Raw genomic sequence first — 24,649 nt, forward strand, 5'->3', positions numbered from 1 at the left:
TCTTTTTCTTCTTCTATCAACATCAACATAATAACTTTTAACATAATAAACTTTTAACTTGTGGCTCTGAAGTATCCATATTAAGCTTAAGTGAGGTAGACTCAGGGTCTGTAATGGCATGACAATCATCGCCGCTTCAAGAAGTGCAGGATTTTTGTTCTCTTTTTTATTCCCAATATTCATCAAGGACCGATAATCAGTTATCAAGGATCGATAATCAGTTATCAAGGACCGATAATCAGTTACTTCTAGTAGCAATAATAAGTGACATACCATCATAGACCCTTTGTCAACCTTACTTTAATTTCTATGCGTTAAAGTTTGTTTTTGTTTTGTTTATGACAGAAAAAAACATTTTTTTTTTTAAATGTGATTAATTCTTCGTTTGAAAAATCTTAATTTTTTCAAAAGTATTTACCGTTTAAGTTTGAGAGCTTAACGGTAAGAGCTTTTTCGATTTTTGGTCGTGTGATGAAAGGCATAAATATTTATGAACTTTAGTCTAATACTTTAAAAATATTTACTGACTGTAATTTAAACATTATTAGTCTCTTAGCCCTTGCTTTTATATCTCCATAATTTGTAAGATTTAAGAAATAATGCACTTCAGTTGGTCTCCCTCCACCTGATAGCCCTAATCATCCGAATTTTTAATATTATCATGTAGATTTTGCTAGTTAATCTAATTGTCTTGATCTAATAAATAATCAAATAAAAATCTATAGGGGTACTCAGAGGGTGGGGGGAGGGAGGGATTTTTTCATTAGTGCGCGTCTAATTCAAATATATCCTTCATTTTAGAATAACATCAAACTGAACTAAAGTGCTTTACAGTGGAGCAATTTCTAAGCAAAGAGTTCTTCGCTCGAAATGATTAGCTATAACAGCTTTTATAATTATGTTTCCATTCAAAGCGAATTTGAAACTATTAACCGCGCATTATAATCAAAATACGGTTACGCTTCGTTACATTTGTGCGGCTTTTTGCTCAAAAATGTAAACAGTTGGCGAACATTTCAAACCGTGTTTCTTGCTGTGAAAGGTCAAACGAAGCGCTTGGTAAGTTATTTTTTGTTTGTTCAAGTATACATTTAAAAAGAGAAGTGCACTAATTAACACTGTCAATGCCTTTATCTAACTTTCTTGCATTTGCGCCCTGAATATGTAAATTCTCTCTATCGTTTATCGTTATCGTTTTTTTGTTGCATTTTGTTGTATTATCGTTATTTATCGTTATCGTTTTCTTGTGGTATTTCCTATACTCTTATTGTTCTCAGCCATAGATAAAAAAAATTGCCAATTCAACTCTATTTTGGGTTTAAAGAACTATACACAGATTAAAGCATATTGTTACTGAAAATTATATGATTCCGTGAAAAAAAAATTCTTGGATTTGCGAAATTATTTTTCTGTCCTTCCTTTCAAGGATCAAATAAGATAGAGAATCTTAAGAACATAATTGTAGTTGTTAAAAAAATACTAAAGATCCATGCGAGAGTTAAGAGGCAATTTTAGGGTCTACAAACAAAAAAGAGAGCGATTTAGCATGGTGAAACTTCTTTTAAAAGGATTTCAACTTAAGGAATGTTTTTTTTTTTTTTTTTACTAATCTTAATCCATTTGAAGATCTCTTCTAAAAAGGTCAAAATATAAAAAAGTCAAGTGTATGTTTAAACAAGAAGAGTAGAATCAAATAAGGTTAACGTTAATCTAATAAAAATCTATTATATTTGAGGGAATCTTAGGAATTTATCACGAAAAGTTGTTAATGAAACCCCTTGTGTCACTGCTTTTCACATAAGTCATAATGGTGAACAATCGTAAAAATTTTGAGATAAAAATATTTAGCCCAACAATTTCAAAATATTTTTAACTAACAACCATAATTTCAATAAAAAATTAATGATAGAAATGAATATACAGTTTAAGCGCCTAGCCCTTTGTAGACTGCTCTTTTCACCCCAGCTCACCCCAGCCCACCCCAGCTCACCCCAGCCCACCCCAGCCCACCCCAGCCCACCCCAGCCAATTACAAACATGCATGAACACGTATTGTCTGCGAAAAAGCAGGCAATACATGTCCATGCATGTTTGTAATTCGTAAAGTTACAGAGCTTGATAAAAATAGTTTATTAAAATATTTTCTAATGTAAATTTGTTTAATAAAAGAAATTTAACTAAGCAACTACGAATGACAGTTTCGAAGGGGCCACCTTCAGCGTTAATGCAAAGCCTCAAAAGTAGCTTAAAATTTTCGGTAATAAGCCGCAGGAAATTTGGCGTTAGCCGGTTCTAGTTCTAGTATAGGTATTGCTTCAAAACCCATAAACTTGATTAAGGATTTATATAGGCCCTGGCCTCCAAAACTAACCTGTTTTAGAGGCCAAAGCCTGTATAAAGCTTTACTGAGATCTAGCGAGTAGGTCGGTCATTTCAGAGATGTGATGAAACCCGAAAATTACTAGTTCGTCATTTTCGCCTTATGGACCGGAATGTAGTCTTGTTGAAATGTTTAAATCATTCCCCAAAGTGCTGCTGTGTTCTTTTTGTGGACTATCGTATTCGTGGATAAGTTCTTTGAACTGGTTGATGACATCGGAAACACCCAGCTAGATCCGTTTTTTAAACTTTTTCCTTAATAAAAAAGTCCTTTTTTTTCCCTTGATGAAAAAAATTCTAAATTAGCAATACGCTGAAACATTTTTTGTTACAGAGCGTAGTAAATTTGAAGTTATTTTTTGTAATTCTGTAGCATAGAATCTAGCTGAATTGATTTGAAAAATCCCGCTTAACTGATTTGAATTTAAAAAAGGTTACATTAGAAAGCAATACTGATATTTTATTGAAAAAACGACGAAGCTTTTGAGCATTTAGGAGGTATTATTTTAGGCTTTGGTCGAACTACTTTTTACAGTCCACTGTTTTTTTTGAAAAAATTTTTTTAGGTAATGGTTCTTTTCGTTTTGCTCGCTTGTGTCGTTGTTCAAGTGAGCACTTTGACAGACCCCCTTCCCTACCAAGAGAGTAAGTGAGCCTTTTTTTTTAAAGTTCTACAAACAAAATATTTTTTTAGAGAAACAAACGCATGGAAATGATCAAACGGAAATGTGATTCAGACCAGTTTAAATACCTTGAAAAAAAAACCTTGTTTTTAAAGCTTGAAATCGACTGTCTAAAAATATTTAAACATGTTCAATGATAAAAAAAATAAAATGAAAAGTAAATATCTATCTGGATAACTTTAAACTTCAACTCTTCTATAACCCTTTACACTTTTAACTGAAACATGTAGCCTTTCAGAGATTGGTGAAATCACACTCATATGCACACCTCTGTTTGCACTTTGTTATCATGTAATATCCGTTTGCCCATTCTCCCATTTCCCCATTATCCTGTTTACCATTGGCTTAAAAGCGAACATGTTTTTGTTACTATCATGAATAAATTGGATTAAGGATTATGAATCACGTAATCACCACCAACATGAGGTATTTTATAGCAAATTATCAAGACCTACAGTTTCAAACCTCTTAACTTCGTACAACATAAGTGCAAAACAAGAGCAAAACAAATACAACATACCTGGTAATACAAGTATCAATTTTCTAATGACAATCAGCCGCCATTACTAAAACGTTTTTAACATTTCCTTGAATAAAAAGCCTTGAGCAAGAATAGTTTGGTCCTTCCAAAATTATTGTCTGTATTATTTTTATCTTAAATACTTTTTGCATAATTGATATTTGTACAAGGGTTGTTCATTAACTTTCATACGAAGAAATAAAAAAGGAGAAAAGAAGTAAATCCAAAACAGTTTTTTACTAAAACTTCTTCTCTTAATCAAAATCTTAATCAAAAGCGTTGCAAAATGTCAGATAGGATTCCTAAAAATGTTTAAAAAATATATTTTTAAAATAAATGATAGAAAACAGGTTTTATACAAGCAGGTATACAAGTTTGTAATGGATAGATTTTAATTGTGCTAGTGTCGTAGTAGTTAGTAGTTTAGAGCTATTTTTATTTGAGTTTTTATACCTCCCGACCTACGTAAAAATAGCAAAATGGAGAATGCAAGCTCACAATGTCGTAGATGAGATGAAGTCAGTACGGGGCTACCTTATGTTTTCAGCACTTTCTCACAATTTTTACTAGGAATGAAGCAGACCAAAAAGGCGGCACTGTTAATATTTGCAACTGACGTCATTCCTGCAGTTATGCTCTAAATCACCAAAAAATCAAAGATGGTAGCTTTAATTACTTATTTGTAATATCTACATATATTTAAAAATCTTCTTTTAAAAGTTAATTAGTCTAAAGACTCTTGTCCAAAATTAAGGTCTCGATTTAACATAATTAAAGCTGACCTAAAAAATCAGCTGAGTTTTTGATTCTACTTGTTTTTTCCCTTTTAGCAACGAATCCGTCTGTTTTTTTCACTTTACAGAGATATTTCTCATGAACCACACTGTTTTTAAACTAAAAATATCTTTCAAAACAAATTGTTAGACTATCTAATAAGCAAAAGTAATACAGTCGACTCTCGATATCTCGAACACTAAGGGGTGTCATGTTAATATTTTACTCCGTTGAAATTTTACTGCGCAGTAAATTTTTAACGCTATAATTTTACTGCGCAGTAAAATTTTAACGTTAAAAATTTACTGCGCAGTAAAATTTTAACGTTAAAAATTTACTGCGCAGTAAAATTTTAATGTTAAAAATTTACTGCGCTCATTATTTTTTTACTGTCATCAAGAAAAGAAGAGATGTTAAAGTTTTTGGGAGGGGCGGGTAAAAATATACATGTTTTATAAAACTAAGGGTACTTCAATTTTTCTTTTAATGAAACTTTTATTATTTAATGCATACATTAAATGATAGTTTACTTTCCAGGCCAGATTTTGATTCACTTTTTTATGTAAAGCTATGCATTTTCCCTTATTTTTTTTTGCAATACATCAATTTGTTGTCTATAGTTGCAAAGTTTTTACATTGCCTTTTAAAGTTTGCCTTTTTTCCTCTCTCATTTACACCTTCAGGAAACTTTTTGTCATTCAAGTATTTCCTGATATCATGAAAGTTAATATTTTTGTACATCTTGAAAACGCCAAAAAAATAAACGCCAGAAACTGTACATTAAAAAAGTCAGTAAAAAAATAACGATAGCAGTAAAATTCCAACGTTGAAATTTTATTGCGCAGTAAAATTTTTACGTTGGAATTTTGCTGCGCAGTAAAATTTTAATGGCAGTAAATTAAAAACGCTACAAGGGGACCGGAAAAAAAGTTTGAGATATCGAGAGTTCGAGATATCAAGAAAAGGGTTGAAAATAAATAAAATTGCCCGACTTTCATTAAAACAAGTTATTTTTCTGACAAAAATCATTAACAACAAAAACTACAACTTTTGGAAAAAATCTGTTATCTGATATTGCTTTAAATTATCCATCTTTTCCATCTTCATTAATTCCTCAAGTTTTAGTGCTAGGGATTGTATTTCATTTCCGTATTTTGAGCTGTATAGCGAAGCATTTTGAATTGTTTCAAAAGCAATTTCTAATTGAATATCAGATGGGCGTGGCGGGGCTTCGACGTCAATAGCTTCGTCAACGCTATCTTCAACGTCATTATCGTCGTTTTCAAAATTAGGGTCTTAAATCTGAGCAATGATTTCAGCATCAGTAGCAAGTGAACCGGTGGTTACTACATCGCAATCTAAACCAATGTAAGATTCCGCTGAGAGATCTTCTTGGACGGCACGAGGATCTAACTCTAGCAAACGGTTAAGTTCTTCTGTCAAAAATTTAAAAGAATGATCATCATCAGCTTCTTCAATACTCTTGTTTGTTTTGCTGATACCAGCTTTTTTAAAGCAGTTGATGACAGTCTCCTTCGACACAGCATTCCACGAAGAAACAAGATCTTTCATTGCTTGAAGTATAGAAATTTTTGGCATGGGTTCGTTATTATCGATAGCCTTGATACACAAACGCACAAGTTTGTGACGATAATGAGCTTTAAGACTTCGTATTACGCCTTGATCCATGGGCTGAAGGACAGATGTGGTGTTAGGGGGGGAAAATATTAGGTTGATGTTGCTTAGCCCTTCGATGTGTGGGTGGGCAGAACAGTTATCCACCAGGAGTGCTACTTTCCTGTCTTGAGCACGAAAAAATGAGTCAAGTTTCATTACCCATTCTGTAAAAAGGTCTCCGGTCATCCAACTTTTTAGCTGATTTTTATATGTGCAAGGAAGTTGTTTAATGTGCTTAAAACACCGTGGGTTTTTAGATTTTCCAATAACAAACATAGGTAATTTTTCTCCCGTTGCACTCCCTGCTGCTATGCCTGTTAGTCTGACTTTACTATTTTTTCCCCCAAAACATTTTTCTCGTGATAAATGGTATGTTTTGTTTGGTAGGCACTGGTAAAATAGTCCAAACTCATCGGCATTGAAAATGTTTTCAAGCTTGTAATTCAAAAGCAATGTTGGAAGTGTAGTTTCATTCCACGAAGCAGTCATATTATTCGTCACGGCGGCACTTTCGCCTGAGATTATTTTAAAGCTGATGCCGTTCCTAAAAATAGGAACAGAATAATTGAATTTTAATTACACGTTTAAAAAACTAAACAAATTAAATATAAACAGATACATGTTATTTGTTTATATTAAAATTGAACAAGATTTGACAAAATTTAACTGACCTTTCTTTCCAATTATGAAACCAACAATCAGATGCTTTAAAATCCAACTCTCCTAATGCTTCTGCGAATTTTAGTGCCTTTTCTTTTAGTATGGTACCATCAATTGGTACTTGTTGACTTCTTTTTGCAACGAACCACGTGTATATGGCCTTGTCTACATTTTTGAAATTACCACTACGAAGTTTCTTCCGTTTAGATTTTGTGCCATTTTTTTCCAGTGAGGTTAATAACTTGGTTTTATTTTTAATCCAGGTTGATAATGTGTTCTTTGGGACTCCATACTTTTTGGCAACCTCTTTGTTAGACATCCCAGTCTCTAGGTCTTTTAATGCCTTGCATTTTTCTATTATAGATTTGTTCGTGAGTTTTCGTTTAACGAGCGGCATGTTGCTGCGTTTGACAAAAAGAATAAATTACATATTAAAGGAAAACTTTTCAGAAATTCGATTCTTAAAAAAAATCGAATTTAAAAATCGAATTAAAAATTTTTTTTTTTTCGAAAATTGGAATTTAAAAAAATTAAATTTTATTAAAACATTTTTGAAAAAAAAAATGTTGAAAAGTTCGAGATAACGAGAGAAAATTGCCCTGTGGACCGAAAATATTGTTCGAGATACCAAAAAGTTCGAGATAATAAGGTTCGAGATATCGAGAGGATTTTAGCCTAAACTAGTACGTTATGTCCATGGGACTGCTCAAAAGTTCGAGATATCAAGTATTCGAGATATCGAGAGTCGACTGTAATTCAAAAATCATAAAACATGACCCAACTGTTTTTTGGTATGTACTCTTCCATTTTTTAAGTGATTGTTGTCTTTACATTTTATTCAGGATTGAATCCAAGATCGAGCTTGTAACCTTCTTTTCAGAAGAGCTCTGAAACTGATAAATAAGTTGTTTTATACCACTCTTACAAGTAGAAATTTTTGATATCTTGCGATTGGTTCTTTTGATTAAGATTGAGTTCATTAGGCTCTTTCTGTTTTACAGCTATCTATTTGGTAATGCAAAGCATTTATTTACAAGCCTGGTTCTAAAATATGGAAATATTTGTTCGGTTTTATCCTAAGTTATTTTGTGACTACTAGCTTTTATTGTTATTATTAAATCAATCGTATGAATTATTCTTACTATACATCCAAAAACAGACAACACTTGGAAGGCTTCTTTTAAAATTAGCATCTTAAATTTATGATCTCTTTTAAGACGTAAGTTTGCCATTATTTTAAAGTTTAACAAATGCCATGCTGTTTATTTAGAGATTTTGTAGAATTATATTTGTATTTTAGTGCTAAAAGTATTGTTTTCGTACGTCGCTAAAGATCATTAGAAAGTGTATGACACACTTTCTTTTTTTTTTTTTTAATGATCTTAACGATAAGTGCACCATGTTATGTAGGTAAAAGTTTTGTATTTTAAGTATAAATGTTAAATCTATATCAATATTTTTAAAAATAGTTTATAAATAATGCATAATCATTTATGTTAGAACTACAAACATACTTTAGGGTATATTTTATGAAACGAGTTAAAAATAAGTAACCAAGTGGCTTCGATAATAACAATTACTAATATCGATTATTCTGTGATTAGCTACTTTACGCCAGAATTTACGATTTTTTTCTGACCTTATACTTTTCAAAAAAAGCATTCAAGTCAAAAATTTATTTAACTACAGGTATTTTGAAACATGATCTTATAAAGTGCATGCCTGGACATGAATTTCAATGGCACAAAACCGAACCCGATGGAAACAATCTGAAACTAACATACTCGTGTGCAGGTGAGTTCTTCTAACAACTTAAATAGTCTTATTTTAAGTATTATTATAATTATATTATAGTACTATTTTTATTATAAGCAAATCCTGTTAGCAGTTCTGCTAAAAATATATATTTTTTATAACTGTTATTAAAACATTTTCATTTAACTTAGGAAGCGAGAAACGTGAAAAAGAATATAGCTGTGAGAGAGGGTATAAAGCATCTTCAAAAAGAGATGAAATATGTGATCCCGGTCCAGACCCAAATTTTGGAATATTCCGTGGGGGAAAAGATCCGAATATCATGGACACTGCAAGAATAGTTTATTTTTGCATGAAAAAATCCATCAACAAACTTCAAAGGTGCAAATAAAATGAGATGGGTATACTTAAATTAACTAGTGGAATTGATCTACACGACGAGTTGCGCAAAAATGGAACAGTTATCAAGGTCTTTAAGCCATGAAATAATTCTTATTTGTCATTTTGTATTGCGGCTCTAATATAAATGTAAAGAGAATTTAAAAACAAATAAAAAATACATGTTATATACACAATTAAATATAAATGCCGCACACATTATTAACTTTATTTACTGAAATGAAGTCAACAACAATCCAAACTATTCAATTTGTTAAATAGATTAATGAGCGTATGAACAGGAACAACAAGAGAGTTTTTAACTTAAAAAATTTAAAAAATGCGACAACACGGAGAAAGAGCTTTTTGTTTTATATATTTATGTTAATTTATAATTCGCCAAGCGCAACACAGCTCCTCACAACCAAACCAGCCATCACAGTGGAACTCTTCTTTTTTCGCAGATTCAGACAGTCTAGAGCGCACATAAAAGATATGCCGAAAAGTTATTTTGGAATCGGTTACAAATAGTTTTAAAAGTTCCGGATATAATTTTCTTGCTGATGATAGCATTAGCATATCTCTGGAGCCAGGTAATTCATTTAAGTTTCGAAGTCTATCTTGATAGTTCGAAAAAAAGTTTAGAAAAACGAATTTCTTATCCCTTTTACTCGGCACTCTTGTGAAATTCATGGTTTGAATATCGCTATTCTGTCTACTAGCTAATGATAATGTACTTAATCTACGAGTTTTCATGTTACTTGAACGGCGATTTTCATAGGAGATCAGCGTATCTGATTCGAATGTAGTAGATCGTTTTAAAGATGGAAAGTTCGTTTTTTTAGAGCTGTAACCATTGTGGATACGTAATGAAGAAAACTTGGGACTGTTTCGTCTGTTGTTAAAAGGTTCTTGTTCTTTTACGAAATAATTAGTTTCTAAAAGAGTTCTACGTTTGGTCCACGGTATGTAAATCTGCATTGAGGTGAAAACATTATTTTCATTATAATAAACGTCACTAGCGTGGCCTTCATGACCTAAAATTACAAAATAATATTTAAAATATCGATTACGAAATGTTTTATTAGGACAATCTATATAAATAGGCCATGTATAGTATGGTGACTTCTTGCGATCTAATATGGAATACTTCGCTCGTTTTACTGACACGATACTTTAGTTGATACAAATATACTTACATAAACGCACACACTAACCAACGTAGATATACATGAACGCATGTTTACATACCATGTACACATGTAGACACGCAGTTATAACTTTGTATTTATGTTAGCATGTAAAATACTGAAATGTATTCATTAAAGCGATTATGACTGTCACAATTTATGACATGTAATCAGTTTAAAATCCGTAGAGCAAGTCAAATAAAAAATGTAAAAAGTCAAATTTTAATTCCGTCTTATAAAAAAAAAATTCAAATGCTAGATTGAAAATTTACAAGATATCACAAAATAAATCGTATCATTTTTTTTTGAGAACATTAAAAGTGTAAAATAAACTTACTCATGATCATAAATATTCAGTTCAACAAAATCTTGCAAAAAAAAACAAAACAAAAAAACAAAAAGAACATCGCCGCTCAAAGCTTTTATCCATGTCAAACTCAATTATAAAAAAAGCGTTATAAACCTATAGTTTTTAGGATTATAACGGTTGCGTGGGGGATGTTTTAAAAGAATTTCAAGATGAGCATTTGTTTTAATTCTCTTTTTAAATGTCATCACGTTAAAGTTATTACAGACTAAACTAAAAAGAAAGAAAGAAAGAAAAAAAAAAAGATGCAACTAATGGCAACTCGATCGTGAGAAATGGAAAAAGAAAATCCTTCTGATGGTACGACGAATTCATTAACTCATTATCCTAAAATAGTTAGAGCTTAACAAAAATTTTTCAAATTAATTTTTATAATGATAAACGATTAAAAGAACATCGCTAGTTGAATGAGATAAGCTTATTGCATTTAAACGATTAAAACAGTTCAGTGATAACATATTTCTTGTTTATGGCAAACTTTTTACCACTTAAGTGTTAGTATTGCCGAATATAATAGCTTTTCAGGAAAAGATTTTCCGTCTGAAATATTGGTGAACAGGGATGTTTTCAGAAAAAGCCGGTGCCAAATTCTAATCACACTGACAATAATTTGTGCCGCTGTTTTTAAAAAACGTTTCTTATTTAACCAGATTTTTATAAGAGCAACTTGTAAATTAACTTACCAGCTTTGGCACGATGACTAACTACGGTTTCATTGCATTTCTTAGGTACAATAGGAGTTTCTTCAGGTTGAATCAAATCTTGTAAAGATTGCTTTTTAAAATTGCAAGAGTCAAGAAATGTTTCTTCTTCTTTCATCTGTTTTAACTTTGACGGGTCAAAACTCTTACGTTTGCTACTGAACCGCGAAAACTGTGACCTATTATTGCCTCTTGTTGGAACGTAAAAATCAGCATAATTACTACTCTCGACTTTTAAGCTGATTTCGTCGTTGTTAGTAGGAAATAAATGCGAAGAAAAAAGTGGTTTTGATTTAGAAAATATATTATTGTTTGTGTCACTACTCCTGCTCGAAGGCGTTGGACTTGGTCTTGGTGTAGGCTTCTTTATATCCAAGCGTAGCGATATTGTTACATTTTCTTCATTTTCACCACGTGAATTCTGCATTAAATCAAGATCACAAGTTTCGTGTATAAAAGAATCACCGTAAAAATCTTTCCTGGGAAATTCGTAAAATATTTTCCTTACTGATGTGTAAGGGTCAACTTCAACAGGTGGAAACCAACTTTTTGGTCTGTTATTGTCCCCATGAAGTTGTTTGTTGTTTTTCGTCACATATAAGGATCTCCTTTTCTCTCGAATTTCCACAGGCATTTTAAATATAACAAAGAAAACTTGCAAAAATGACCAATTTTGTTTAAACGAAACAACTTCAAAATAAATGTTCCTTCATGGTTAAACACAATCACTATTTTTTAGCATGACTATTTTGATAAAATATATTAAATAATTAACTTCGTTGCTACAAAATTATGTAAAAATGCTGCTTACAACATGCTCAACCTTTAACGCAAGTTTCAAAACAATCCATTCTTTTGATGTTTCAATATATTGACTAACAAAACAAACTTAGCAATTTTAAGAATGCTCTTTGTTCACGCTCACAGGATTAAAGGAGCACAAAATGACAAAAGATAATCCGTTGACAAAATATTATACTGTATAATTGATTTACATGACATTTGCAAAAATAGGTAAGATTTTTATGGTAATTATAATTAACTGAAGATTTTGAGGCTTAAAAAGTAAAATTCGGAAGATGAAAATATAAAAAAAAAAAAAATGCTTCAAACTCAAATAACGTCTGGAATTTCAAGACAAAAATGTTATGCTACAAAATTATGGCGTGTGAAATGTTGAATAAGAACATTTCATAAAAATCTCACGAGATTAGAAAAGAAAAAAAAAGAAAAGCTTTTCTTTTTTAAGTAAATAAGTTAAATAGAAAAAAGAGCATCATCTGAAGAGTTCATTTAAGATCTTGGCAAATTTTTAAATGAAGTTAAAAAAAAAATACTTACTATAAAAATCCATCAACGAGCAGATTTGTTTCCATAATATGCGTAAATGTCAAAAAAAAGAAATTATGAAGAAAAATCAAAGCTATCGAAAAAAACAATATCCTTCAAATTACATCACGTCCTGAAAAGTGTCCATTATCTTTGTTCCGACCGCACTCGCTTTTAACAGCCAAAATTATCACATTTAATTGACGGTTAATTGACGGTTAATTGACGATTAATTTCTTTTGCATTCTATTGCAAATTTAATTTCTATGTTCAGCGGTTGAAGGCAATAAGTCGGGAACATTTTTCACTTTAAAATCTAACAGCATTTGCCCGAAGCCTTTTCCCTAAACATCAATAGAATTTCGTCATTTTTTTTTAAAACGGTGTTTTAAAAAAGGGAAATAACTTTTTTAGCTATTTTTTTAAATCTTTTTTTCTACTGTCTAATTTATAATCTACTACACCACCTGAGGATCTGAGCGAAGAGATGCAACTCCTCCTCCTCCTAAAACATCTTCCAAAACAAAATTAAAGGCGAAAATACCAGGCAGCTCATATCTAAAAAAACAAACAAAAAAAAAAACAAAAAAATTATGAGAATAATTCCGTGCTGTTTTGTTTTTTGCTTAGAAAATCTTAAATTTTTTTTTTTTTACCTTATTCATGTAATTTAACAATTTATACCGCAGTCGACTTTAGGGGAATACCTTTTCACACGACACCTGTCGGCAGTTCCTTCAAAGAAATGTATGAAGTATTCTTCAACGGCTTTTGCTGTTAGCACTTCTTTAATGTAAGGATAGTATCCAGCGTGACGGCATATCACACCTAAAACCACAAAATTTAGTTTCAACGTCATTTTAAACAAATAAGATAAAGTTTAAACTTCACTTTTTTTTACAAAACAATAAAAGAACTAACTGATAAAAGTATGAAAGTAAATTTTTTGTCGAATAGAAACTTAACAGTGCCTTACACTTATCCGGTTTTTTCTGTACTGAATAAACACGAACACATAAAAAAACTTTTATAAACATCCTTTTTTAAAAATCGTCTACGAAACTTCGTGTAAATTGTGTTAAAAAAAAAAAAAAAAAAAAACGAATTATATCTTTTTATATAATTTGTTGACTACCTGCTATTGAAAAATGTCCAAAACGAGCTTCCAACATTTTTTTTTTTTGAAAAGATAAAATTGATACTGGAGCAAATGTTTTGGGCTAAGGAAAACGTATTCATAAGACCAGTATGCAAGTGTCCGTACAAGAGAAATTTTTAATGTTTCAGAAAATTGAGTTGGGATTAAAAAAGATACAAAAAAAAATTGTAAACTGAATATATGGGATGCTATCGTAAATTTGTCTGATTTAAGTATTTTAAAATTATTTATCTATAGGCATGACTTTAAATAAATTATTTATCTATAGGCATGACTTTGTTTGCAGATATAAGAGATAATACGTTCGTGTTAAAAACAAAAAAAAACAAAACAAAACACGAAAGATTAAAAAGATTTTCAGAGAACCGTACCTCGTCTGTTAAACTAACTCGAAGATCTGCAATCGAATTTAAATGAATTGCACTGTAAGTCTGTCTCAGATTGATCATTATTTAGAAAGCTTATCAACCCACAACGAAGTATCGGATGTTTCATAAAGATTTTAAAAACATTTTGTAAAGAACTAGATGTTAAACAGCGTTACTATTCGTTAGAAAAGATATCAAAATGAGATCTAGCTTTTAATTTATTTTACAGCCCTGGTATTGTATATAGAAAAAATATTTTCAATCGTGCAGTGAAAAGCATACTTTAAAATGGGTAAAAATACGAAACTCCGGAAGATTAATTGAAAAAAAAAAAAAGAAAGTTGCGAGTACTAACACTTAATGGAAGAATTGTATCAAACTATTTATATCAATTGTTTCAAAGCTACTTATATCAATAATGTGTTATTGCTAAAGCTTTCTGAATCATCAATGCTTTAAAATGTAAATGGAGTGTTTATTTTTTCTTACAACCTAGTTGAATGATTAAAAAAAGTAAATTGAAGTGTCTTCAGTCGAAGTTTAAAAAGAAAATCTTACTTTACATATTTTCTAGAATTAATAGCCTTATATTAACTTATTGAAAAACAGAAACCTAACCAATATTAGCATTATTTCCTTTATCTCCACTTCTTGTGTAAGCAAGGGTACCCAAATCAAACGTGCAAAAACCTGACTGTGTTGCTAAATAAACAAAGAGCTTGTAAAAAATATAGCATTAAAATACAAACACGACACTATAGAAAACATTTTAACAGTCTTCAAGAAAGCAAACAGCATATAGCAATTATACCTTTACTTACACTTTTTGATATTATTAAATTCTTGTTTCGGCCTTGCCTTATTGTTACAGATGACTTGTTCTATAGGTTGATTATACTTTTCCACAAATTCTCCATTCATATAAACAAAAACCTTAAATAGTAAAAATGACCATCATACTTATTTAAGTAGAAATGATTGTTATATATTTTTTTTAGAACAACATAAATTTCAAGAATAGAACAGTTTATCTCATTAAAGAAACACTTTTCTTGTGTTCTTAATAAACATTCCAATACAAGATTAAACAGTTAAACATCATACATTAATCAAAATTGTAAGAAAACTCACTTCTATTTTGTGCTTGGGATATTGGAAAGAATGAAGTTTCAAAACAGGAGATCTGTTGAGGCAATAAAATATCAAAAAGATTTATTATTAAGCATTTAATTTTTACATTTAAAATAAAAATTCATAGTTTATCCCACAGACATTTTTAAAAAAATCTTGTATTCTTATCAATCTATAAAATTAAACAATGGTATTTCAAGTTAGGCTAATTGGTTGGGTCCATTTAGCCTGATCTTATTGTATTCTTAGCATAACTATACTTAGCATAATCTTATAATATACCCTTTTTTTCAGGCCACAAAAAACAGTTGCTCGTTACCTCAAACAACTTCTTCCTCTTGGCCCAATAATATTACTAATTTGTGCAGTAACAAAGTATATATATATATATATATATATATATATGTTTATTCAAAATATACAAAAGATAAAACAATCAAAATTGCTTCACTATTGTTATTATTAATATGCGACAAGCAACTATAAATTGCAAATCCTTCATACAAACTTGAGTTTTATATGAAAATTTAAAGTAAGATTAATTTCATAACAAACAGAAAGTATGTATGACATGAAAGTGTGGCCATCTGTAGGAAAATTAGTACAATGGATTAGAAGTTTTTACTGCAGTAGCAGTATTATTTTGTAAACCATCTTCATGAAATGGTCGTGAATTGTTTAGAAAATGGATCATTTTCCTTATCATCAATAAACTTTATTAAATAAAGTAATTGCCATTACTATTAATAATTTCTTACAAGTGTTATTTGTATATCCTATTTGTATATCCTATTTTCTAAAAACTTTTTTTTTTAATGGAGAAATTTGAACCAGAACTTGCTTGATATCTTCTTCGTTTTTGATACTTTTGCAGAGCTTATCAAAACCACCTGATTTGAATTTTTCAAACCATCTTTTGCATGTCCTATCAGAAACTCTACCTTCACCAAACACTTTGAATAAATTTCTACATGCTTCTGTAGCATTTCTTCCATGTTGAAGTTTGTATAAAATACAGTGGGTTAAATGAACTTTATCAGTTACATGGATACACTTTACATATAAGACTAACTGGAACCACCTTTATTTTAGTTAAATTGCTACATCAGTATGTATACATTAAGTGATAAAATCTAAATTAACATAAGCTTACCTGTCAAAACTTGTTGTCATAAAAAGACAGAACTTTCTGGTAGACCTGAAGTTCTGTCTTTTTAAGACAACATATATATATACATATATATATACATATATATATATATATATATATATATATATATATATATATATATATATATATATATATATATATATATATATATATATATATATATATATATATATATATATATATATTTAAAAATACAATGAGTTGTCTTAAAGTAAAGCTGTCTTGATTAATTTGCAGTGTAACATGCTTAAATCATATGCTAAAGAGGTGTTAAGCAACTCACAGAATGCAACCATAGCTTTCTGAGACACAAATCCACATAGCAGAATACATATAGCAGGCATACTGACAGTTGGATGTTTTTATTTCTAAACATACACACAATAGAATTGCTAAGATAAAAAGAAGAAGTGAGTGCTAACTCTGGCATTTTACCATTTAGCCCAAAAAGAAAATGAATCTGGTATGAGGTTATACAATTAGTTATGTCAGTAAATGAAGTGACCAATGCCAATAACATTTTTTACTGATATTTGGGAAAAAAAACATCAGCAGAAATTGAACCATGGAAGAAAATAACCTCAAAATTTACATGACATCAATATTATGGTACCATTCAACCTATTGTGTTTTTTAAATTTTAAAAAAAATTGTCTAGTTTGTCTGCCCCTTTTATCAAAAATTTAATTTGAAAATTCTTGTTAGGATGGCATTAAATTAGGTTTGCCAACTTTTGTATTAAAGCTAAAACAAGAAAAGTCATTAGTACTAAAATATGGTGTGTTTTACATTTCCTCAGGCTCTGTGCCATATTATTCCTTTTTTTAAATTTAATGATTTTTTGCATTACTTGTTACCTTAACATACTTATGATTTCATTATTTTACTTAATATACTTACACTACTTATCACCTTAGTATACTTAAATACCTTAATATGATATAACAAAAATGTACAACTTCATGTGAACTTTTGGAATGTACTAGTTTAAAGTTTAAAATTAAAAAATAACTTGCATTTGAAAGAAGTGTACTATATTACTCCAGTCTCCCACTTATACCATGTATCCAATATAAAATGTATATCAAATTCTTTAACACTTTAAAATTTTTTTTGATTATTATTTTATCTTAATAAGAAGATTTTATTTGCCACATCATGTTGCTAAAAGATTCTTTGGGAATAGGAGATACATACACAGTAGGTCTTCCTCCAACAATGCCAGTTAACCCAGGTGCTGTAAAAAAAAAAACAATTTATAAAGCATTACAGATGTAAAAGTTACATAAAATAAAATTGGCAATACTTAGATATACTACAAAATATGATAAATAAAAACTGATATTTAATAAAAATAATTGCAAAATGATGAATTGCCTTCAAAAAATTTTTGAATAATCAGCAATTGATTTAGAAAAGGTGTGTATTGAAAAATATATATCAACAAAATTGTTTTTTTTTTTTTTTTAAAAACAATTCTAAAAACATTTTTACTTAACTTAAACAAGTATTAGCTATTGATTGGACAACAAAAGAAAAAGATTTACCCATTCCCGTTCCAGCTGGAGCAATTTCTCTTGAAAATATGTCTAATGCCTCTTTTTGTTTATGCTGAACAGCAAGCCACAACACTACATCTCTATTATTCTGAAATTGGAACATTTCATACATCCCTATTGTTCTTTCAAACTAAAACATTGATTTTTCTACTCTGTTAAAAAAAATTATTCCCTATGGGGCTATAGTGATAATTTATAAATTATTAAAAACATTTTGAAATAATAATTTTTTAATGAACATATTCTTTTACAAGTTAGACATATTAAAACTATTTCATAAACTTACTACTGGTACTTTAAAGTTTTGATAATTTCCTTCTGTCCCAAGTAACTAAAAATGTGTTCAAAACATGAATGATCATGTTAAGTTCACAAAATTGTTGTTGCAACTTTCAAAAAGTAAAAATTAGTTAAAAACCGCTAACTATAAAACCTCTAAACGAGCTGAATTTAAAGAACTGTTCATACTTCAACATTGACTTTAGAAAAATCCTTGAGCCCAGATTCTTTAAAGATTGTCCGACATCTTAAAAGAAATAATATTTTAAATACAATATAAAAATATAAAACAATAAAATAATTATACATTTAATAGAGTAAGTTTAATATTTTATAAGTCTATATACATTTTTCAATTTAAAAAGATTGTGAGTTTTCTTCTCAAGATAAACAAGAGGAAGATATGTAAAAAGAAGTGTCTAAATAACACTAAGTGATCTTGAAAATGTAAGGTATGCACAGTAAGGTACTTGCAACCTACATATACAAGCATTGTGCAACCTGCATGCAATCAGTTGTTTTTTAATTGAAAGATTATCAAAATGAGACAACAGGTTCATATTGAATATCATACTGTTGCGTTATTTTTAAGTTTCATATTTTTTTTAATTTCAGCATTTTTAATGTTATGTATTGTTTTTCATTACCTAAATACAATGAGATTGTTGCTGAAAAACTGACATTAAAATTGATAACCTTTGCACTTGGTATTCCTTTTTAATTAAACTTCATGAATGAAATAATTTTTTAATTTGGTTTCCTTCATGCTCACTTATTTCTCTTATCTTACTAAACTTGTTAATACAAAAATTTAGCTTTCATATTTATACACTAAATAGATTTGTGGTGTATTTTTATATATAATTTTGTATTTCTGTATGTGAGGAAAAGAGGGAAAGTTTGGTTGTGTTAGAAAATTCATGTACAGCAAAATCATTACAACAAAAATCAAAATCGCCAAGATCTCTACAGCTGCTAAGAATTCTTTTGAAATGTTATATTTTTCAAATGAATTTCTAGCCAACTATTAGGTCATGGATTAACTTATACCTTAAAGAGTTTGTAAGAAAGTAAAAATAAGTAAAATTTAGATTCTAAAAAAAAAATTCTTTTTTAACTACTTCTATCATTTCTTTACTTCAAGTCTTATTTCTGAAACTTAAAACATAAAAAATTAAAGTATATAATAATAATTATAACTGCATATAATTGTATCTGTAAATACAATTTATTTGATTTAATTTATTTTGATTATAAAAATAAAGATAAAAGTTTATTTGGTCTTTATCAGACCAACTTTTTAGTTTTATTTTATTTTATTTTTTTTTTTATGTCTAAAAACACTTTCTTCATGGTTTTACAGAACACAATAGCTACCACCAAATACCTACCGCTTTATTATGCTTTCAGCAACACGCTGACCTTTAACAGCAGAATGAGGTCCAATAACAGGGCACACAGCAGTAGCACGGAAACCATCCAAAAATGTTGCACTTACCTATAAAGAAGTAAAGATTTAAAAAAATATTTGCTATTACAGTTACATAATTAGTAAGAAAACTACAAGATAATATATGAACCTTATAATCATTAGGTGGAGGCATTCCATAAACATCTTTTACCATTACAGCAGAATCTTTACCTAAGAATTTCAGTACTGGTCAATGACTAGAATTAACAAACTACTTTTCACAATTATAAAGTTAAAAGCCTGAAAATACTATAATACCTGAAATGACAGAGAGCTTTGCCTCAGAGAATGAACATGTGACATCAGGCAACAAATAGTTATCTGGATCACCAATCTCATACACAATCTAAAAAAATAGTTAATTTTATTTTTGAAATTGCAAAAATATAAAACAGTCTTTAAATAAAAAGTGCATTTTTCATATTTAAAAACTGGTTAATGTTTTAAAAACCTAAGTTAACACCTGTTCAGAAACAGTCCCTTTGTTAACCAACCCACCAGTATCTTGAGGTTTAGTAACCATAAATCGCCCATCAGAGTAGCATTCAACAATGGGAAATCCTATGTCATCCCTATTTCAGGAAATTTGAAACTTAATATGTGATACCTTTTTGTAAGTTTAAGAGTTGTTACAAGAGATATTGTCACTATAAAAAATTTAAATTCCTTGCAAACATTGAAAAGTTTGAAAAAATATTTTTTTAGAACAGATCAACAAAAAAAAAATAAACAAAAAATTTACTTATCAAGATTTTTGGGTATTTCAAAGTTTGGTGAATTTATAAATGTAATCTATCAAATAAGCCTTTTAGATATTTTGAAGTCATTATTTTACCCTTTTAACACAGTATTTTGTAAGTCCTTATTCCAGTATATTTTTTTTTTGCATAGTTATTTAATAAATATAAGGTTTATGTATAATAAAAACTTCCACAAAAATTCTCTTTTTTTACTATTTCTTTTTCTTCTTTTTTCAGAAAAATATTATGAGTTTTCTAAAAAAAAAAAAAAAGAAAAAAAAAACTTATACATAAAGGATGCCTTAATGACCTTAATCTCTTATGAATGTGCTCAGCAAAAAAGTAGAGAAACTATTACTGACTTTGTATAGCATATCTTATGTATTTTGTATAAAACTTGGGGACCAAGATAAATCCTAGACTCACCAAAAGTATGCATTTGTCTGACCCTTTTTTTGCATGTTTATTAAAAAAACAACCTTATTTGTTAAAACTCCCATGAGAAATTCAAATGTACCAACTTTTAACTAACTTTTTAGCCAAGAAAGAATCTTTAAAATTTCCTTACCAACATGGCACTAATTCCCAGTCAGTAAAAATACCACCAGTCACTTGTGCTCCACACTCTATTAAATGTCCCGCAAGACTACCAATCAAAGAAATAAAAAATATATGGTTAAATTAATTTTCTATTTGAGTTTTTTAAATTTATGCAAATGTATAACTTTACCTTCCAGCAGCAAGCAAATCATAATCATGAAATTTCCAATTAAACTAAAATTAATTTTAAATAAATCAATACATTTTAAAGAAACTTCTATTAAGACTTCCAGCTTTAAGAACATACAAAAAAAAAAAAAAAAAAAAAAAACTATTATACAATCCTTTAACTATTCATTCAAGCAAAACAATGAGCAAATTATTAACTTCCTTAACTTTTAACTAAATGTATAATATAATTAAATTCAAATGATTTCTTTATATATCAAACCTTTCGGGTTTTTTTTTTCATATAGGTAGAAAAGGAACATTGAGTATGTTCTTAGTTTCTGTTAAAATTCATACTGACCTATGTATATTTAAGGGGGCATCCAAGCCAAACATTTAAAAGTTATGGTTACCATTCAGCTAAATTTTACTGTTTGATGCATTTTTGTACTCTTATTGTAAATAATCAATTTTCTTTAACATAAATATCTTGAGAAATACCAGTTGAAACATGGAGTTAACTCTGTTTTCTGTTTTAAACTGGTGGTATTTTGTTAAAACCTGGCCAAAATTCATGAATCATTTAAAATAACAGAAACATGTAAAAAATTGTCAAACATCATATATTTAGCTCTAAACCATTTATAAAACAACATATTGTTTTATAAACATGTTGTTTAACATGTTGTACAACATGTTGTTTTGTAAATGATTTAGAACTAAATACATGATATTGCACCATGATTATCTTATTTTATACAAGAATATTGATAAAATTTGAGAGGTCATGATGTAGAAATGATCTTCATCTTGATGATAAGGCATAATAAAGATAATAAGGCTCTAATATTGAACAATACATGTCAAAAAATTAGTTTTGAACATACTTTATCTCATAAAAGCAAACATTTAAAAACTATTTTTTATTTTTTGATTTGCTCTACTTAGTCAAATATTAGTGCCATTAATCTTGTAAATAATAATTTAACAGAGCTTACCATTTAAAAATGAAAGAACTTTTTTACCTTTATCTGAAAATTTTTTATCTAAAATTGGCATTTTTTATTTTATTTAAAAGAATTAGCTTTTGGTATTTAGGAATAAAAGTTATTTCTAAATACTAAAAACTGATTTTTGATTGAGATAAATTAAACAATATACAAGGGAATCTGTTTTAAAAATGTTTCGGTGGAAGTTGTGCGCACCATAATAATTACTGATTGATACATATCTAAGTACTAGATCTGGATCCCACAGTGAAAAAGTTAATTTTGTAAATTATTCATAAATCCAATATTCATAAAGTTTTTTATTCATCAAAATTTAGAGTTATAGCTTATTAGTAAAATTCTAAACTTTGTCCATTCATATTTATGAGAATACTTAGAAGAAAAATTTTTTACTGTATGCATCAAGGGTCCAAGAGTCACAGCACTATCAACACAACGACCTGTTATTACAACATCTGCACCTAGATCCAAAGCTCTTGCAATAGGTCCAGCTCTAAAAATTGTTTAGTAATAAAGAATGCAAACCAAAATCTTGAAAAACTTTTGTTTTTATTATTTCCTGTTAATGTTATGCTAAACATCAAGTGTAATTAGTTCTGTAGAAATGTTATGAAACCAAGTTGATTATTGCTGTTATTAGATATTAATATTTCATAAAACAAAATTATTAATTCATTTTTTTAATAAATATTTGTGTTTAAAGTTTTTTAATAAATATTTGTGACTAAACAGCTTTAAAAAAAAAAAAAACTAACATGAAAATTCAATCAAGAATTTCTTATTTATTTTCGGTCAGCAATTTAAATAAAAAATTCAGTTTTTAAAAATTAAATTATAAATCTAATCATACCCAAGATAAGCATTCATACTGTGTATTCCCTCAGGTAGTTGATTAGGTAGCTCTTCTTTAATTTCTTTGAGCTTTGCATTAAGAAAAGCAAAAAATATTTGAAACACAAAAAAAAAAAAAAAAAAAAAAAAAAAAAGTCAAATGAATTTTAAAAACTTTGATATTAAACATGCACTTTATTTCAGTAAAGAAAAAGAACAAAAAATAGAAAAATACTAATTTTTACAGTTACATGTTAACAACTCATGTGAGTGTAAGTTTTAATTAAAGATGTTTAATTTCTAGACTTTTTTGAAAGGTTCCTACTCGAGGCATCAAGTCATCACCAGTAATAACTGCTATGTTTAATTCAATCTTCAGCTGTTTGCACATTTTTTGTAGCGCATTTGCACATGATAAGGGATTTATACCTCCAGCATTACTTATGATTTTTATACCTAATTATAAAAAATATAATATATAAAAAGTAAGTTAAAAGTATTATATGGAGAAAAAAAAAAAAGAATTACGGAGATATGCTGTGCACATAGAAAAAATCAAGACTAAAAACTTCTATGTACACATTTTAATGATAACACACCCTTGATAATTTTTTATTTCAAGTTAAAAAAAATTTTTTTTTTCAAAGGGGCTCAACAAAATATTATCTGGATCATGATTATCATATGTTAAAAATTCTGAATAAACTTGAAGAGGACACTGATTCCAAAATAAGTAAATTTCTATAAACATTTTTATATCCATGATTGCAACCCTAATAACCTATCTTTAATACAATATACTTATAACTACATATAAGATTCTTATAACTACATATAAGATTTATATGGCTTTAAGTATACCAAGTTAAAGATAATATGTTAAATGTTTTGTTAGCTAGTGTGCAATAGTTTTTAGTTAAAATAAATAGTTTTTTAGATTAGATCCATAGAAAATTATTTATATCTCATTAGGTATTATACACCATTATGTAGCTCTGCATTAAGTATAGGAATTACCTACAGATTGAAAGAAATTTTCAAGCCCAAAAATTAGACAAGAAATTGAACTAGTAGGGTCTATATTAGATACACTCAATGCCATAAAACAGCCATCTGAGAAGAAAGTCATGTCACTATTTTTTCAATTTAAAGAAAATATGAAGTAAACAGTTAGCAATATTTCACATTCCACAAGTAATGAGATTCTTGAGAACTTCAAAAGATGGCAACAAGTCTTGATAAGGAAAAAATGAGTGATAGAAATGTAGCACTATTACTTACTCCTGCACTGTAAAGTCTCAGTCACACCCTACTGACTTCAATGATAATTGCTTTTCAATTCTGACACCAAATAAAGTGTCACCAAAAGATTGCAGAGAGCTTGAAAACTCAAGTTAAACTAGGAGTTCCTCTAACCATTAATTGCAATAGAAAACTGCTGGAAGATATCTGTAATTAAGAAATAGTTAAACTCTTGCTTGTCCTGGTTTCTGAAGTTGTTATTGATCAACTACTTGGAGTACTGAAGTTATTGTAAGACATAGGAGAACCATTAGCTTTTTTTGTGTACAAAGCTGTAATTGCTTGGAACATAGCTGATCAAGTAAAATGTATGAGTTTAAATATGTCAGTTAACCATGGACCAAGAATTGATGCAGCCTTTTAGCAAAGAAGCTGGATAAAGACATGCTGTGGTGTGCATGTTGCCATTACATTCTAGAAATAATATTGGAGGCAGTGGTCATTTTCTCTTTTGGTTCTTCAAAAAGTCTGAACATCCTAATCTTCAAACAATTCCAAACCAACTTG

General features: G+C 29.0%; 2 protein-coding genes and 1 long non-coding RNA gene across 8 annotated transcripts in view; 1 reads left to right on the forward strand and 2 right to left on the reverse strand.

Moving 5' to 3' along the window:
• The first annotated feature begins 974 nt into the window (after nucleotides 1–974).
• On the forward strand, nucleotides 975–10,638 carry LOC145189503 (uncharacterized). The gene is made up of 4 exons (XM_090078173.1): nucleotides 975–1,059; nucleotides 2,946–3,024; nucleotides 8,383–8,487; nucleotides 8,640–10,638. The coding sequence occupies exons 2-4, from the start codon at nucleotides 2,949–2,951 to the stop codon at nucleotides 8,837–8,839; spliced, it is 381 nt and encodes a 126-aa protein (XP_089934299.1). The 5' UTR covers nucleotides 975–1,059; nucleotides 2,946–2,948; the 3' UTR covers nucleotides 8,840–10,638.
• Nucleotides 8,944–24,649, reverse strand: part of LOC145189472 (uncharacterized) — a 17,871-nt gene continuing 2,165 nt past the window's right edge. Inside the window, exons 4-22 of one of the 6 annotated variants that reach the window (XM_090078172.1) lie at nucleotides 23,166–23,296; nucleotides 22,860–22,930; nucleotides 22,403–22,502; nucleotides 21,022–21,065; nucleotides 20,860–20,937; nucleotides 20,015–20,123; nucleotides 19,810–19,897; nucleotides 19,661–19,722; nucleotides 19,472–19,578; nucleotides 18,270–18,327; nucleotides 18,088–18,132; nucleotides 17,790–17,889; nucleotides 17,440–17,479; nucleotides 15,072–15,123; nucleotides 14,762–14,873; nucleotides 14,559–14,642; nucleotides 13,121–13,241; nucleotides 12,881–12,971; nucleotides 9,765–9,863 (exon numbers count right to left, since the gene is read on the reverse strand). In XM_090078172.1, coding sequence (XP_089934298.1) covers nucleotides 9,765–9,863; nucleotides 12,881–12,971; nucleotides 13,121–13,241; nucleotides 14,559–14,642; nucleotides 14,762–14,873; nucleotides 15,072–15,123; nucleotides 17,440–17,479; nucleotides 17,790–17,889; nucleotides 18,088–18,132; nucleotides 18,270–18,327; nucleotides 19,472–19,578; nucleotides 19,661–19,722; nucleotides 19,810–19,897; nucleotides 20,015–20,123; nucleotides 20,860–20,937; nucleotides 21,022–21,065; nucleotides 22,403–22,502; nucleotides 22,860–22,930; nucleotides 23,166–23,296 — 1,592 coding nt within the window. Of the gene's footprint in view, nucleotides 9,864–11,066; nucleotides 11,869–12,042; nucleotides 12,758–12,880; nucleotides 12,972–13,120; nucleotides 13,242–14,558; nucleotides 14,643–14,751; nucleotides 14,874–15,071; nucleotides 15,124–17,439; nucleotides 17,480–17,789; nucleotides 17,890–18,087; nucleotides 18,133–18,269; nucleotides 18,328–19,471; nucleotides 19,579–19,660; nucleotides 19,723–19,809; nucleotides 19,898–20,014; nucleotides 20,124–20,859; nucleotides 20,938–21,021; nucleotides 21,066–22,402; nucleotides 22,503–22,859; nucleotides 22,931–23,091; nucleotides 23,297–24,649 lie in introns of those variants that run through there. The other 5 variants (XM_090078169.1, XM_090078171.1, XR_016449694.1 and 2 more) reach the window with 5 other exon arrangements.
• On the reverse strand, nucleotides 11,776–12,541 carry LOC149891790 (uncharacterized). The gene is made up of 2 exons (XR_016449696.1): nucleotides 12,426–12,541; nucleotides 11,776–11,959 (listed from the first exon to the last, which is right to left on the reverse strand). It is a non-coding gene; the product is annotated as an uncharacterized LOC149891790 (long non-coding RNA).

Source organism: Hydra viridissima, unplaced genomic scaffold, assembly GCF_058129835.1.
Source record: "Hydra viridissima isolate aposymbiotic clone 2 unplaced genomic scaffold, HvirCarnegie_v1 scaffold_2, whole genome shotgun sequence".
Taxonomy (NCBI): Eukaryota; Metazoa; Cnidaria; class Hydrozoa; order Anthoathecata; family Hydridae; genus Hydra; species Hydra viridissima.

Coding starts and splice junctions, on each gene's coding strand:
- LOC145189503 (XM_090078173.1), top strand. CDS start 2,949: ATGGTTCTTTTCGTTTTGCTCGCTTGTGTCGTTGTTCAAGTGAGCACT. Junction 3,025..8,382: donor CCCCCTTCCCTACCAAGAGA/GTAAGTGAGCCT, acceptor ATTTAACTACAG/GTATTTTGAAACATGATCTT. Junction 8,488..8,639: donor ACTAACATACTCGTGTGCAG/GTGAGTTCTTCT, acceptor CATTTAACTTAG/GAAGCGAGAAACGTGAAAAA.